The sequence below is a fragment of the Pleurodeles waltl genome, chromosome 9, assembly GCF_031143425.1.
Source record: "Pleurodeles waltl isolate 20211129_DDA chromosome 9, aPleWal1.hap1.20221129, whole genome shotgun sequence".
NCBI lineage: Eukaryota > Metazoa > Chordata > Amphibia > Caudata > Salamandridae > Pleurodeles > Pleurodeles waltl.
In genome coordinates, this window is record NC_090448.1 from 68,313,362 (window position 1) to 68,331,183 (window position 17,822).

At 43.9% G+C, this 17,822-nt stretch overlaps 1 protein-coding gene across 1 annotated transcript in view; it reads left to right on the plus strand.

Moving 5' to 3' along the window:
- The window catches only part of PLXND1 (plexin D1), a 281,158-nt gene that overhangs the window by 174,692 nt on the left and 88,644 nt on the right, over positions 1-17,822 (plus strand). The window contains exons 15-19 of the mRNA XM_069206314.1: positions 1,487-1,626; positions 5,347-5,520; positions 8,708-8,798; positions 10,304-10,579; positions 16,965-17,117. Of these exons, the coding sequence (XP_069062415.1) occupies positions 1,487-1,626; positions 5,347-5,520; positions 8,708-8,798; positions 10,304-10,579; positions 16,965-17,117 (834 nt within the window). The remainder of the gene's footprint in view (positions 1-1,486; positions 1,627-5,346; positions 5,521-8,707; positions 8,799-10,303; positions 10,580-16,964; positions 17,118-17,822) is intronic.

The following is a 17,822-nucleotide window of genomic DNA, read 5'->3' on the forward strand; positions in this document are numbered from 1 at the left end:
TTTTAGGTCAAGACAAGAATTAAGTTAAACCAGGTAAATCACACCTTCTTCTAAAAGATCAGAGGTCAGATCACCCTAACTCCACAAGTTTTCCTCCAACTGCTTCCGCCGCAGGCGGCGCAGTTTCATATTACTAAAAGGCGGTAAGTTAAAAAGCGAGCCACCCCGCCCCCGTGCATGGAGCTATGACCCCTCGCAGCGGAAGGAATCCCTGCTCCTTGCTAACATTATTGAAGCATGTGTACAGGCAAGGGTGCCTCAGGGAGAGGGCGGAATGTGTGCCAAGCACAGTGCTTCAACTGTAAAAAAAAAGAAAAAAGAAAAGAAATTAAGTGCCAGGACCCCAGATACTTGCTTGGGTGCAGTGTAGCTGAGAGTACCGATACGTCACTTTAAAATGTAAGTTTAAGTACCAGTTTTATCATGCGTAAGGGATATTAAATAGTAAAAAGGTTCTACTAATGACCTCTGCTAAATAAAATTAGAAAATACGCACACAGCGCCACCAAGTGGTAGGTTCTCCTAAATACCTACTTGTATTTGCACATAACTGCCAAGCGCTGAAAACACTGGCATAAATTAAGCACTCACCTGGAACGCCCAGCTATCAAGTTATCCTACCGACAGGTGTGACACCTCCAGCTCCTCATAGCTTTTAAGCTGATAGGGTTTGTGTAGATTGGAACTACACAGCTCATGTGCACATTATTAAAGCCAAAACTCCAAGTCCCAGAATGCATTGTGTTGTTGACTAAGGCACCTGGATTGGTTTATGATGCCATACATTAGGAAGGATACTTAGGAATGCCCACGCTCAGCGGCCTCAGTGACCAGGAACCCTCTGCTAACTTGAGCCCCAGGAGGAGGGGGCACATGGTAGGGTAGAAAAATGGAGCACTGGTTTCACACCACTCTGTGCATAACAAAATAAATTTAGTGGGGGAATAAGGGGCAGGGGATTAAACGGTCTATCTCATTCTGAGGTTTCACACATATAATCATATACCTTTCGTGATATATAGGTTTCCAGGTATAGCAAGGGCTCCCTGCAGCTGCCATTGTTCTTTACACACGGAATAGACGCAAACAAAACAAGGAACACAGAGAATTAGTGATATTGCATAATTCAAAGCAGGCCTATGCAACTAAGCATAATTATTAAATGCTTCTTCTGTTTGGCATAGACCAATTATCACTTGGAGTTAATGTTTAGCCTTTAGTTCAATCGAGATATCCAGCAACGCTGAGACCTAGTTCATCTGAAAAGAGCGGGTCTGGTACTATTAATCGACAGGTGGGATCTCTGAATCAAAAATGTGATCATTTAATAATGACTGGTAAGAAAGTCATGACATCTGATAAGCTGATGTTGTTGTAATGTACTACTATTGAACACCCTGAATATGTGACAATTTATGAAATAGAGAGAAATGTTCTATTACGTGGTATTACTGACTGGTGGTAACTCCTGTGTTTCTTATTTCAGATGCCTGAGGTCTACTCTTTGTCCCCCATTGAAGGACCCCTAGCTGGTGGCACCAGGGTCACGTTCTCTGGGGAAAGCTTGGGCGTGGGATCTGAGCTGCGCGTCCTGGTGAATGGGAGCAGAGAGTGTATTCACTTGGTGTAAGTGCCGCATACCTGTCTATGCACTTTGCGGTTGCGCAGCTGCAGAGGGAGGTGGGCCTACAGGTGGAAATGGGGATTACTTGCGATGCATTAAAAAGAGAGTGGAGCTATGTGCTTTGTAGCTGCAACCCACATGAGGTGCGTTAGGAGTAGTTGATTCCCTCTTTCGGACATTATCCCATGAAACCTTAATTTCATCATCGGTTGGGCCTCCACTCTCTCACGCTGAACTCTTTGAAAATGGGGATGCCCTACTCTGGTCCTACAACTCTGTCTTCCTGGCTGTCATTCCCTAAGAGGCACCACCTATCTCACCTCAGCAACGACCCTTGGAGCACCCTTGAGTTCCTCCAGAAGACTTAAATCCTTTACCTCCTCCACTTCCTCAGCCACCAGTTCTTCATCCGGATGGCCATTTTACCTAATGAACGCTGTGAGGCTTATTTACGAGCCCTGTGCACCGTTGGAACATCACTTTTAATGACGGTCTGGCGGTGCACACTGCAGCGGCTTTTCATGACCTTGTAGATATGGAGTGAGGCAACGCAGCGCAAGTCTCTGTGTTGCCTCACACTGCGATAGGGAGGCGTGCCATGGGCGTTACAGTGGGTGCTCCCACATAGTGCCCATGGCATTAGATTTACAACATGCTGTAAACCTGGGAATGTGTCAAAAGCCTATACCTCCCCAGGGAGGCACAACAAGGAGAAGTAACATTATTTCTCCTTGTTTTTAGGTCGAGCGCGCAAGCCCTTTGACCTGTTGTAAGTAATGTGGGCTTTTAACCACACCCATCGCATGCCCATCACTTTCACTCATTTCCGGGCTTGCCTTTCAAATATCCTTTGTTACCATTGGTAAATGCTTTAGATTTGTCCCTCCTTGGGGCGGTTTTGTTACCGCCTTGCAGACTGCCCCTGTTACATGGATAATTGCACTATTGCCAATACGTTTGACTGTGAGTGAACTTTTTTTTCTTTTTGTGTCTCTTCTTCGTACCCATGCTCATGGCGGCCATGTCACTTTGAATCGGCTCGATTATATCAACAGTTTTACTTTTCATTTTCAATCTAAGTGGCAAGAAAAGTCTAGTTAGTAATTGACAACACTACTCTTTCTATGTGTGCTGCATTCTGCAGCACACGCAGCACATGTAGTAAGAGGAAATCACCTCCATTGATTGTTTTTGTGCAGGAAGAGTCCCCTTCCTGCACAAAAACAATAATAGCTGCAACATAGACACCCTTGCACCGTGGTGCAAGGGTGCCTGCATGGGCACATTGCAGCCCATTAAAACACCAGCACTGTGGAAGGGGTCAGGAATGCATCGTATCTTATAGATACAGTGCATTTCTTCCCTTTTCTTTTGACGCAGGTCAGCGTAGTGCAGCAAGAAGGCTTGCGGTGCTGCCCTGTGCCAAAAGATTGTAATTATGCCCCATAGTTCCTGAATGAGCCACTCTTTTACAACAGCTTACAGATGAGGCTCCTTTACTCCCTGTGACAAAAAAATCGTTTTCTCACAAGAATGCCGTTCATTCGTTTCAGATATTCCCCCTATGTCACACTCATGTCACACCTCAGACAGCCTGGAGGTTTGCCGTTGGACCAAGCACCAGCTGTAAGCCTTCAAGACCACACTTGGCATCTTGCATGTGCTAGTGCAGTGTATGCTCTGTTTTCTAGAGTCGCTTGGACACAGGTGATTATAAATCTGGAGAGTCGTCTGATGTGGCCTCTCTTTTAGAAGGACGTAAAACCCTCAGCGATGTAGCTGGCGTGCTTCATCATTCGGTTTTTACCCTTCACCTCGTGTTTTGCGCCTTCACAGGGTGTGGTCAACCCATTCTTAGAAAAGCTCTTGTTGTGTCCTTGCATTGGTAAAGAGTGCGGCCTACCTGTTACAGTTGGCCGTGGTAGACCAATTGAACACTTTTTAGTAAATCAACTCAAAACAAGAAGTTTAGTTATGACCTTTCATGTCAATCTAGCAGAAATATTTCTTACATTTTACATGCTCATTAAAGGGTCAGAGATGATTCATCAGGTCTGTGGGTCCTTTTAAGCTACCTACCACTAGGCCAGGGTTCTGCAAAGTCGGTCCTGGAGAGCCGGGGTCCATGCCAGATTTTTAGCATTTCCACATTTAGAAAACTGTAGATTTCTGAAACATCTTTTTTCTAAATGTGGATATGCTAAAAATCGGGCATGGACCAGGCTCTCCTGGACCGACTTTGCAGAACCCTGCACTAGGCTATGTCATTATGTTGTTTCTAGTTGTGTCTGGTTAAAAAGGAATGGTAGAGGCGCTTATCACAGCCGTCTGGTGCTTTCATCAATGCTGTCATGAGCCCTAGCTCTAGGACATCCCTAGCTTGGGCGGTCTGGCAGGGCTAGCTCACTACAGGGTCAACTTAGTGACTCTTGGGTGGTGCTCTGCTTCCCAATAGTCACCTTCCACCGCCCAGGTTTGACCACACCTCTCTCCACTAGATTGCAACCCCTGATTTGTCCCTGCAACATTGATCTTGTATTGTGCATACTGTGAACTGGGTCCTCTGTAGGAGCTCTGGATTTGAGACTAAAGGCAAAATGAAGTTCTCACACTGCCTTTCAGTGGGTAACAAATGTATTAAAAATACATGCTCATCCAATCCATGGCCTCTGTGCAGAAAAGATGACGTACCATTTGTAATTGTAAGTATATGCAAAAGTGATTGAAGGAGGTCCAAAGTTGTTGATATATTGACAGTGAAGTGCTTCCAGGTGAATGGCGGGAAAGATGGTAAAGTGAAGGAGATGCAAGGAAGCACTTGCAGAAGGAGAGAGTAAAAAGAGGGTGCAGAAGAGGAAAGATATAAAGGGTGAAAAATGTAGATGAAAGATTTCAGGAAGATGTGGGCAGAAAAGGGTGTAAGTGTCTTACTGGGGAGCTGCAGAGGAAAATGGTGTGAAAGGGGAACAGGAGTGATTTCAACACTCTGAAGACCACTACCCCTTCCACAGACCTTAGCAATATTTATTTCACAGTCTATTATTTTTAGTATTGAAATATTTGTAATTCTAATTGTTCACAACAATGTGGTTGCTTCTCTTTTATCTGATACTAATAACAAGCATTGGCAAATCCACTAGGTCTACTTTGTTTTAGGTGCATGTCCATTATTGTGTGGTGTCTGGATACAACAACAGAAATTTCACGGAGAGGCCCACAAACACTAGTCATGTGGCAGGCTGCGTGAAGCACGTGATTTTAGTTCACATGTTTTAAGCCACTCCCTTAATTACGTAGGCCACTGCTCTGGAAAAGGATTCATAGTTACGCTTTTTTATCATACCTATTTTAGAGACCTCCCCAACCATTTTCATCCTATTTGAAGCCCTGCATCCTCCTGCCCTCCTTGTCTGTATTGCATATTCTTGGTAGACCACATCTCCATCCACTAGATAATTATTCTATTTGACCATACCGCCTCCCTTTAAACTCATTTTCTTCATATTACCCACATACGCCCTCGCAATGGACATCCACTTCCTCCTCTCCCTCCATTAGACCATGCACGCTCCTGGTAGAGTAGTCTCCTTCCACTATCTCATGCCTCATTCCACTCAACCCACAGTGCAACAGTGTCAGAAAGCTTTGCAAGGATGCCTTCTCAAAGAGAGCAGTCAGCCATTAAACCATGGTTTAACTCAAACATTTTTTTTTATTTACAGGCGCACCGACAACGGCATCACTTGCACCATGCCAGCTATGGAGTTTCACACACCTAGTGCCGCAAGTGTTTGCGTGCAGCTGGACCAGCAGTCTTGCATTAACCCAGAGCTAAAGTTCAACTACCGTAAAAACCCTGTGATCAATAGCATCAGTCCAACAAGCAGTCACATCAGGTATTGGTTGCTTCACCCTCCTTTATTGGTCAATTCCGGTACATACCTTGGTGACATTCAGCGCTCCACTAAGTAGACATTGCCAGAACTGGAAGTTTAAGTTCAGTGGTCAGATACAGTAAAGTTGGGCAGCAGGATCAGGAATGCCCCCTGCATCATAGACCGAAGTGAACCCCTGCCCTGAGTGCCCAGATGCATGTGAAAATGGTATCCTGAGTTTATGTTTTGCCCTGCCATCATACTTATGTAGAGTGTGCATAGAGACCGAGGACTTTCCCAGGGAGTGTGATATCCAGAACCTGTCCTGTGACCTGGAGGGGTGCAAAAAATACAGTATCATTGCTGGCCCAGGACTACTGTCCGTGCCCTGGGTTGTCAAATAAAGTGGTGGTGGCAGTGTACCATGTTTGTGTTAATCTTTAGTGTGGCCACACCATCTTCTTGGTGCCAGGAGAGACCGCAATCTACTGACCATGTTTTGTAAAGTTCCGCGATACTGTGAACCCTAGACCTTGCGCTGACATTCCATTTGCATGTGGTGTACATGTACATGTGGTAGGTGTGTAGCACATACATTGTAGGAGGATGCTGTGTGTGTGATGAGAGTCTGAGTTGTGGGACCAGTGGGATCCATTTTAGATGGCACAAAATGGAGGCTGGATACAGCTTCCCCATACAGCAGAGTTTATCGACTGTATCCCTGTGACTGGTGGGTGGAGATCCAGACACTGAAGTGGGGGAGGATGGTGACTGGGCTGCTTTACAGAGCTGCTGACTAGTTCTTACTGAACATCATCTTTTGGTAGATGGCAGGGGTGAGGGAAGAGACTGCAGTGTCTTTTATTCACAGTGAAGATATTTCTACGGAGGGCTTGCTCTATATCTGGCCCTGATTACTGCTTCAGAAAGCCAGGTGCAGTGATCATACATGCCATTGTGCTCTATTTTTGGATACTCCTGCTTGGAACCAGCATAGTTTCTATCTACTGTTAGAACCATTATCTTTTACAAAGGCTGTGTCTGAGGAACAGCTTAAAAATGGCACTTGAACAATAACTAGTGCAAACGGTTAGGAAATGCTGGACAATGGATTCACATCCCCTGTCTGGAAAATGAGTATAAATGTGGGATACATACCCACCCCACTTAGTTCTAGTTCAAAGTCCTTCTTGACCAAGGAACACCCTGGAGAGTACTTGAAAGGATGTTTTGTGACTAGGGCTTGTGTCTGCATGACATCCAGTTTCCTAGAGGCGAAAGGACATCACCCAAAGTCTGCAACTTGCTGAAGAAGCTGAAAGTCTGCCTAGATCCTAGAAGCCTGCTTTTCAGAGGGAAAGAGAGAGCTTGCCCTGCAAGACCAGGGACTATCCTGGAGGAAAAGCCATGAATGTTTCAAGTCAATGGAATATACAGACGTCGGCAACTACCTTCCGAGACCAAAATTAGTGTCCACCCAAATCCTGAGGATTCCAGTTTTCTCCCAGTTCAGTTCCTGTAGTGAGCTGCGTGAACTTGTCCATCAGAACATCAGCGTGCTGTCTGGTATTTTCACCACAGGCCTTCAAATTGTGTTTCTGCATTCTGAGGTGTTCAACTAAGAGGAGGAGCTGCATCAGGCCAAAGACTATAAGTGCCAAAGACAAGTGCCTGTCTGCATTGGCCGGAAGCTGCGACTGTTGAAGATGAGCAGGCCTGATGCGCCGTTCCACAGCCATGACTCAGAAAGAGTGAGACCGCTGTCCGTGATCCCCACTTTTCCCACATTGAAACCCAGGGGTGAGAAGTATCTGACTGCAGTAGCTGACACCACTATTTCCCAACGCGTTTAGCAGGTAACGCAGGGATGAGCTCACATGGACTGAGCGACAATGTCTGATTCGTGCAAAGGTAAACCCTTCTGCTCGAACACTAACTTTTGTCAGTCCAAACCTTTCTGGGAACAAAGACTTTTGAATTGACCCATGAAATATCCCTTTGGTATACTTGATAGTGATCTGAATTTGTGCCTAATCAATGCGTATCCCCATATCTTTGTGTATGTTTCTGTAGACACTGGAAACCTCAGAGAAAGAGAGAGAGGAGGGAAGAGGGCACTGTAGAGGGTAAAAGCACATCACTAGAGCTCATAGGTGAAGTTGTAACCTTGGAACTAAGTCATCTTTGGAATGTGTAGTATTTTGTTTGGCTGTAAGAATACATTTCTTTCTTTTTAGCTAAAGATAAGTACCGGGTTAGACAATATGCTATTGTGTCTGATGACTTTTGAGATGTTAGCTCTTACTCCCTGTAATACCTCCCTGAGAGACCTTTGACTGGTCAGACTTGCTAACCTGAGAGTCAAGTGAGTTAAGAATGTAGTTGGCTCTGTTTGCAGAGCAATGCTAGACACCGGAGGCAAATGTTATATGTTATATCAATTTATAGAACACATTTCTGCCCCCAAGAGGATTTCCCGGTGTTAATTACCCCAACTACTATGGTTGTAGCCCATTGGGCCATGTCTGCCATATGGCTCCCCAAAAGGGATCTGACATCCACTGTGCTGTAGGCGCTTTGACTGCCCATACAGCCAATTTCATCTTGTAGGCACCAGACACTATTCCCGGTGATGCCAAAGACCATGAAAGACTTTGCATGGTTTATCTCTGGCATTGTGAACGAGGAGTAACTTATGAAGTGTGTTGATCTGTGTTGCTCAATGTCCTTTGACTAAGGCCATATTATGTCAAGCAATAGTTGTAAAAGTTATTTTACACTCAGTGAAACATCTTCAACTGCACTTACAATGAACAATACGTAAAAATAGTCCTATAACAAAGAGACTGAGGTGCAGTGGGAGCAAGAGGGGAAATATCAGTTGGAACACAATATGCTCATAATATTATGGTGGCCATTGTTATAAATTGATGTGTTTATAATCTTCTTTGACTTTACAGCCAATCAGTGTCAGTGTGACTCCACATTCAAAGGTATATCACTGAACATCCATAGTGCTTTTTCATGGATGTATAATTACAGTACCCAAGATTCAGGGCTACTCTGGCCATCTTGAAATATAAGATGCAAAGAAGCTACAATTGAGAGGGATGGGGGTGTCCCGTCAAAAGGTGCCTTCTTGAGAGCCTCAAGTGCTGATTGGTGCAGAATCTGCAGCTCTATTGTGAAATTCTTCTCTTGTTCCTAGTGGCGGGCGACTCATCACTCTGGAAGGGGCCGGATTTGAGATGATACAAAACATGTTCATGGTGGTTCACGGCGTGGGCAAGGAGCGGACGGTAAGTCTTGTTTGTTCGCACCTGGGAGGGTGATATAACACAGAGAGCACTGCCATGGGATAGCAGGTACTAAGAGGGGGAACCAGAAAAGTTCTCAGGAGTACAAAGTTATCAGGGAGGTCTGTGTTTTTTTTGCCTGCCTGCCCATCCACCTTTCCTTCTGATCACAGGTCCACCTATCCATCTCTATATCAATCATTCATTTAGCCATCCATCCATCAGTCTATCTATCTATCTATCTATCTATCTATCTATCTATCTATCTATCTATCTATCTATCTCTCTGTCTATCTGTCCATTTATCAGACTGTCTGTTGGGTTTTCTACCTGTATATACACTTGTCAGTTATCTGTTTATTTGCTTTCCTGTCTATATCCATCTTTCTTCCTATCTCATTCAACCCTTCATCCATGGTCCTAAGAGGTACAAAAAAGGCTAACATGAAAAGAAAATTAGATGATGGAAGGAAGGAAAGATTTAAGGGAACACAGTGTTTGTTGGCAAAACAAAGGCAAGTGCCTAAGTGTCTGTGTCCAAAACCACCATCTACTGCTCACCCGTTTCCGCTACCTGCCTCTAGGTCTCTCGGAGCTATCTTTTTCATGTATCGTTCACCCTATCTCTGGTTCATCCAACCAGTTTATGGGATTGCAATACTTCAATTTCTTCCCTTGTGAAACTAAGTCCCTTATGAAACTTCACTTACATTTTTCCACCACCAGAGGTTCCCTTTTCATTTCCATTCTGAAATTGGATTTACTCTTGATTGTGATGAGAGTAAATCTCAGACTGCTTCAGTGTTAGGAATGGTCTCTAAATACCTTCAAACTGGTCAGTTGGAGGAGTTTTCCCCGTTTTCTAGCACATCCCCGCCCTGTAACGTCCACTCCCTACTCCTGAGAGATTTACTCACATGAAATATTACACCGAACTGTGGTAATAATATTCATTGATAAATCCCTTTACTGGTGCAATTTCAGTGGTTCTGTGAATCACTGATTTTATCTTTCTTGAGTCAATTAGCCTCCAAGAATGAAACAACCATGGTCAGAGTGGAATTAGTGCAGTGACAAGGCAAAATGTACTGCTAGGACTACCTTTGGTGGGCAGTAAGAGGGTAGGGTGCTTAAATGCTACCTAATAACTATATTTCTGTGACAAAATGGAGGAACTGGTTTTACCATCACAATATTGACTGGCAATAGTCGTGATTCCGCAGCAGCCAAGACATCTCCTTCAGTGTGTGCCTTATAAGTGTGGTATGTCAGTCATCAGACATGCCTTGCGCGTCATTGGTGCAAAGCATGGTAACAGCAGAAGTTTCAGATTCATACAAGATGGGTGGATGGGAGGGTACACGTTGGCTACATGTTGTCCCTCTTTGAATGAATGTAGAGGCTCCTGAATCCCATAAACAGCTTCTAAATCCTCCGGTCTGTTTTGTTGCATGTGATCAGTGTTTGCTAGTTCATTGCCTTCCTAAAACAGTCACTTCTTCTCCCAGAGCTGTGTAGTGGCCAGTCCATCCGTGATCACCTGCCCGTCGCCAACGGCTTCAAGCAGTACCTCTGGGGACCAGCCGGCCCTGGTAGATTTCTATATGAACGGAGTCCTGTACCAGGATGAGAAACCCAAGGCTGAAGCCTACATGTACCCAGCAGGACAGGCCAACAGCAGTAGGTTCCGCATGGACTACCACCCTGACCCACAGATCTACACCGCCAAAAAGGAGAAGTGGATCAAACACCATGCGGGAGAGCCACTGACACTCGTTATACATGTAAGTGGCACCCACTTCTGGCTTCACACAAGTAAGTGTGTCAATGACCCTCATGGGAGTGTGGCTCACACATGAGTCTTCCAGGGTATTTCAACTTAAAGTTGACTCCAGAATATCGTGCTAGCAGAATATCGCGGACTAAATATTGAGGACCAAAATATTGTGAGAGTAAGTTTCTATAGGTAACTATAAGTTTACTTTACTTAACTCCAAATATATACCTTGATGATTTGTATATCTTCAAGTTACATAGATGTGAAGTTGAGAATACAGGGAGTGCAGAATTATTAGGCAAGTAGTATTTTTGAGGATTAATTTTATTATTGAACAACAACCATGTTCTCAATGAACCCAAAAAACTCATTAATATCAAAGCTGAATATTTTTGGAAGTAGTTTGTAGTTTGTTTTTAGTTTTAGCTATGTTAGGGGGATATCTGTGTGTGCAGGTGACTATTACTGTGCATAATTATTAGGCAACTTAACAAAAAAAAATATATACCCATTTCAATTATTTATTATTACCAGTGAAACCAATATAACATCTCAACATTCACAAATATACATTTCTGACATTCAAAAACAAAACAAAAACAAATCAGTGACCAATATAGCCACCTTTCTTTGCAAGGACACTCAAAAGCCTGCCATCCATGGATTCTGTCAGTGTTTTGATCTGTTCACCATCAACATTGCGTGCAGCAGCAACCACAGCCTCCCAGACACTGTTCAGAGAGGTGTACTGTTTTCCCTCCTTGTAAATCTCACATTTGATGATGGACCACAGGTTCTCAATGGGGTTCAGATCAGGTGAACAAGGAGGCCATGTCATTAGATTTCCTTCTTTTATACCCTTTCTTGCCAGCCACGCTGTGGAGTACTTGGACGCGTGTGATGGAGCATTGTCCTGCATGAAAATCATGTTTTTCTTGAAGGATGCAGACTTCTTCCTGTACCACTGCTTGAAGGAGGTGTCTTCCAGGAACTGGCAGTAGGACTGGGAGTTGAGCTTGACTCCATCCTCAACCCGAAAAGGCCCCACAAGCTCATCTTTGATGATACCAGCCCAAACCAGTACTCCACCTCCACCTTGCTGGCGTCTGAGTCGGACTGGAGCTCTCTGCCCTTTACCAATCCAGCCACGGGCCCGTCCATCTGGCCCATCAAGACTCACTCTCATTTCATCAGTCCATAAAACCTTAGAAAAATCAGTCTTGAGATATTTCTTGGCCCAGTCTTGACGTTTCAGCTTGTGTGTCTTGTTCAGTGGTGGTCGTCTTTCAGCCTTTCTTACCTTGGCCATGTCTCTGAGTATTGCACACCTTGTGCTTTTGGGCACTCCAGTGATGTTGCAGCTCTGAAATATGGCCAAACTGGTGGCAAGTGGCATCGTGGCAGCTGCACGCTTGACTTTTCTCAGTTCATGGGCAGTTATTTTGCACCTTGGTTTTTCCACACGCTTCTTGCGACCCTGTTGACTATTTTGAATGAAACGCTTGATTGTTCGATGATCACGCTTCAGAAGCTTTGCAATTTTAAGAGTGCTGCATCCCTCTGCAAGATATCTCACTATTTTTGACTTTTCTGAGCCTGTCAAGTCCTTCTTTTGACCCATTTTGCCAAAGGAAAGGAAGTTGCCTAATAATTATGCACACCTGATATAGGGTGTTGATGTCATTAGACCACACCCCTTCTCATTACAGAGATGCACATCACCTAATATGCTTAATTGGTAGTAGGCTTTCGAGCCTATACAGCTTGGAGTAAGACAACATGCATAAAGAGGATGATGTGGTCAAAATACTCATTTGCCTAATAATTCTGCACTCCCTGTAGTTCATCTATTCTTACCCACATGATCTTACTGTCTCGATAATTTGGTCCTTAATATTTTGACCACAATATTTTGGCAGCACAATGTTTCTGTTGGCGATAGTTCAACATAGACTTGACTTAGAGACTCTCACTCAAAACCTCAGTCATACATTTATGTTTATCATTGGTTTCACTTAAGCCTTCAGTCACACATATGTATTAAATCACACTCTTGGCACATGTCATATATCTGCATCCAGTGTCTGAGTGTTTCAGAGACCCTTACTGATAGCTTTCTTCACACATGTAAGTGTATCAGAGGACACCCCTTGCCATTACAGCTGTAAATTCATCAGGAACCATCACTCACAACCTTAGTTCTAAACGTGTTATTGCCTTTACTCAGGACTGATTCACAAAGGGACTAATAACTTGTAAAAGTCTCTGCACTCACGGCAAAACCTCCTCACTGAGCACTGCAGTGTTGAGGTTGTGCCAGGAATGCAGAGAATCCACACTCCTAACCTTATGAGTCATAAGTCCCTTTGTGAACCGGACCCTCATATACTTCAGTAACATGTGCCATTAACCCGCACTCAAGGCATGAGTCACATAAGTGCCACTGATAATAATTCAGCATTTATTGTCAGTCATAACCCAGACCTTTTGGCTTTGCCAAAGCTGCCAGACATTCACATTTTTTATTTGAGCAGGAGTCCTGCTGCAGGGGAGTCTAAATCTTATCCGCACCCTGGAGGCTGAATGAGGTTTCTAGGGAATCACTAGATCAGCACTGCATCCCAAGTAATGTATTTGCTCTGCAGTAAAGTGACCCAATGCATTTTACTATGCAAATGCATAACAAAAGAAACATACGATTGCTTTTTGTATGCAATGTGTGCGTGAAACACAGAACTGAATGTGACAAAAGTATGATTACTGAATGTACTTTCCAGATGTAAAGTAGTCCCTCTAACATTCGTTAAGAAGTTGGATTACTATTTGGTGTGGGCAACTGTGAAAAATCACAACCCTTGAAAGGGTGAACTATTAAGTCACTAAATAAATCCGAGCTCAGACCCCTAGTGTTTATTCCACAGAGCAGGCAGGCTTATCTTGGACCAAAGTGTAAAGTATTTATGCAGTACCAAAATAGTAATACAAAATAATAAACATCCCAAACTGAATTGTAAAGATAGAGTAAAATGAAATAAACAAATTTACACCAACCTGATAAAAATCCACCCAAGGGGCCTAGAGATACAGCTTTTAAGTAAAAGTAGTGTCAAAAAGCACAACATGCCTGTGTTAATGGCCACAGTAATCCGGGATTTAGGTTAACTTGAGGCTATCCGTGATGATGCACGAGTGTATACACCAACCAGGTTCCTTCTGGCATACCTTCTGATTTATTCCTTTATGTCCCACTTTTAAAGTCCTATGGACCTCCGTTTAGACACTTAGAGACTTAAATGTTTGCAGGCAGGGTCCAGTCCAGGTCTAGTTGCCACTGGTCAGGATAGACCTCTTGTAGCTTGTTCTATCCTTGTAGTTTCAACAGGTAATCCTTATGACCCCTGGGGTCCACTTCCTTGCCCTGCGTACAAGAGAGAGCAGGCCCAATCCTTTAGGACTCTTCTCACGTCATAGACAGCAGGTTCGGTCCTCTTCTGTTCTCCCTCACATCCAACAGTGTTCTGAAGTTGTTGCCAGGAGGTGACACATTTATGGCTGGAACTAGCTAGTGGGTGGGAATGACTCCTGGGCATGGTCTAACCAGTAGTTTGAAAGTTCACGGGGCGAACCCTACCCACTTGAGGTATTTTCAAGATGGCAATAGTCTTCAGCCATACAAATATTGGGTGCAGAGGGCGTGGAGCAATCGTAATTTAGTTTCAGATCTAACACCAAAATCCAATTTGAAGCAGCCACTGTACCCACAATAAACCCAGTAACAGACATTTGAAAGGTCAACAGCAGGGTTATCCAGCAACCAGACAGTGAATACACAAGAACTTTATTGCCATCTTATTCCTTTCCTTTCGAGTGTGTCCCAGGTGTTATATATAAAACCCAGAAGACTTGTCAAGTGAGATTTGTGTCAAAAAGGATTCCCACAGCCTCCACACTGCATATTTTTTTAGGTTCAGAGGAATCATCTCTCATCATTCAAGTCAGCCGATTGTTTTCTCCTGTGAGGCATTTCACACCTATTCAAGGCTAATTATTTACTTTCTAAAAGTTACTGCTACTTAATATTTACTAAAAATCCAACTTCACTAAATTTTATTTTTAATAACTTATAACAAATAGTTATTTCATTATTTTTTGCTAGTCCCATTCCTGATATACGGTATTAAGATTGTAATATGCACTCTGATTTTTAACATACGCCTGCCACAGTTAAAAATAGCTTTTATGTGTTTGTCAAAGATGGAACATGTTAATATTAAATTTCTACACGTACTACTTTTAAATAGCACACATCGTGCCTTGTAGGACACAAGGACTACATAGGGGTGACTTATTAATATTTATAAGGGAGATTATGACCTGTCAAAAGGGTTTATTTTGACACTTCGAATAGCAGTTTTTACTCTGCTAAAGTCAGGCTACAGTGGTAAGCTACATGGTGAAACCATGTTTGCATCCCCACTGTAGTGGATGGCACAATAGGTTCTTCAGTTCCCTAGTGGAATTTATCTTAGAGGCCCTAGGTACACTTTGTATGTGCCATATACTAGGCACTTTGAAATAAGTTGAATACACCAATTAGGAATATGCCAATTCAGTCATGTTTGAAGGAGGAGCGCGGGCACTTTGCCACAAATTAGCAGTGATAAAGTACACAAGTTCTAAAGCCAGCAATAATAAAAGGTCCAGCGAAAGGCAAAAAGTCCAGGCTGACCGGGTAAAAAAGACAAATTTCCTACTCATTCCAAGGAAACCACTTCTTGGAAGGCATTGTGCCAATAGCAGGAGGCAATACCAAAATACATTCTAGGCTGATCCATGATGTGACTGATGTAATCTCAAAGCAATGGTTGATAAGGACTGCTCCAAAAAAAAGGCAATGTTTGGATTGGGCTGACTCAGAGCTGTCAAAAGCATAAAATCCTTAAGGTGACCCAGACTTAAAAACATAAATACTGAAGTGTTCTTAGAAGAGATGGTTTCTTGCACCTGCCTGAACTGCAGGAGCGGGGGCGAAAGCCTGTTGTGTGGAGGGATGTTATTCTAAGTGCATGCTGTGTAGAGACCCACAATGTGTCTCTTTTTGCATTTCTTGATATCTTGATATCATGCTTGCCAATGCTTTTTTCCCTCTGTTGTGTTGTGTTGGATGCCACAGGTGGCTAGTTATTTAATCAAGAAAGCTGGGTTGCAGACTATTGGTGTAGTGTGGTTGATGTAGCAGGTTTTCAGGGGCACATGGGCTCAAAGGGCCAGCTAGTGGAGGCCTCTCAGGTAGGAGTGATGTAGTCACAGTATGCAGTTTCCAGACCATACACCAGATGTCAACCACAAGAGCAGTGGCCGCCGCGAATGTCAAAGGGGAATGGCGGGGGGTACAACTGGGAGGGGGGAAACAACTTTAAAAAAAGAAACCCACTTACCATTCTTGCAACTGCCTCCTGCCACCTAGCTCCTCTTCTTGTGTCCCAGCATTCATTGGGACCCCAGCACAGGCTCCCCAGCAATCCTGGTGCTGCTCTCATGCTAAACCAAGCATGAGAGCAGTGTCAGGATTGGACTGCCACTCAGACACTGTACTGGGATCTGTGCAGTTTCTCCAGCCCGGCTGTTCAACACAGCTGGATTGGAGAAACCTAAATGCACATGTGTGTTTGGCCAGCCTGAGACGGCCGGCCAATGCGTACTTAGGTGCACTCTCTACTCCTCCAAAGAGGACAGGAAAGAGCTGAAATTGGATCATATATTTGAAGCTGTCCCAAACAGGTATCCCACAAACACATTTGGCCCAGGGCCCCCAAAATCCTTAAGGTGTTCTTGAATTCATTGGTTCAAAAGAGGAGAGTAACTTTTTAGGTTGAGTATAGCAGTGCGCAAGTTTTGCTTTTCTGATGTGTGGGTAGCTATGTGGGATTTTAACCACACCCACCTCACGCCCATCACTTTCACTCGTTCGTGGGCTTGCCTTTCAAAAATACTTTGCTATCATTGGTAAATGCTTTATGTTTGTCCCGCCTTGGAGCAGTTTTGTTACCACCATGGGGACCGACCCTGTTACATGGATTATTGCACGTTTGCCAATATGTTGTACTGCAAGCGAACTTCTTTTTCCTTTTGTGTGTCTCCTTCGTACTCACGCTCATGGCAGCCGTGGCGCTTTGAATTGACTTGCTTATGTCAACTGTCTTACTTTACATTTTCAATTTATGTGGCAAGAAAAGTCCGGTTAGGAATTTACAACGCTAATAGCTCTAACTCGAGCAAACGCGAGACCCATTGCATTGCAAATGCTTGTTTTAGTTTGTTTACCCTTAGTATTGTTCCTGGTGGACACTGCCTGGTTTAGCACCTTGACTCTGTGTCTTTGCTATTTTCAGAAAGAGCCGGATAACCTGGGCCTGAGGTTGGATGAGTACCGGGTGAAGATCGGTCTCATTTCCTGTGAAATGAATTTCATCGTCGTGGACAAAGTCATCCACTGCTCCGTCAATGATTCCCTGACCGCCTCGGACCGGCATCTGCCTGTGACGGTAAGAGCGAGTCCATGCGTTTGACCACGCTCCTCTATGTCACAAGGGCCCAGAGGTCGAAGTGGGTGGGAGCAACCAGCAACCAGGTTCCATTACTACCAGTAAAGAGTTCGAGTACTTTTTAAAATTATGGTCCTGGTTCAGTTAATTTTATGCTTAAAGCATGTCTCTTTTATTTTTGATCATTCTGTACTTAATACACATTTTTGGCGGGAAACTGATGCTATCCATCATAGGTCCAGGATGGTCGTATCTATGCCAGATTTTGAGCTAGCCACATGAGACGAATTTTCGTATATTTAATCTAAGTCGGGCTCAGGTACTTAGTCAGTGGTTGTGCTAAAAATCTGGTACTAAAATGGGCCTGTGGTTCAAACCACTATACTAAACCAAAAAGAGTAAAATGAAGAAAACAATCAGAGGTTTGGGAGAACCAGCTCTTCCTACTCTGTCCTGCTCCACTCATTGGCTAAGCAGCCCGCCCTCCTTAACCCCTACCACATATATGTTGCGCCCCTCTTCCAGCATCATACGGTGTACCTGATCCCTGTTCAACTAATTGTATTTGTTACATATTTAACCTCTGTTGGGTGCTCTGTGAGCCCTTGATGGACTTTCCTTTTGCAAACGCCTGTGGTCTGGTACTTTCATTCAATTGGTTTAAGTAAAGTGACAAAGACTACAATTCCCAAAATGCTCTCTGGA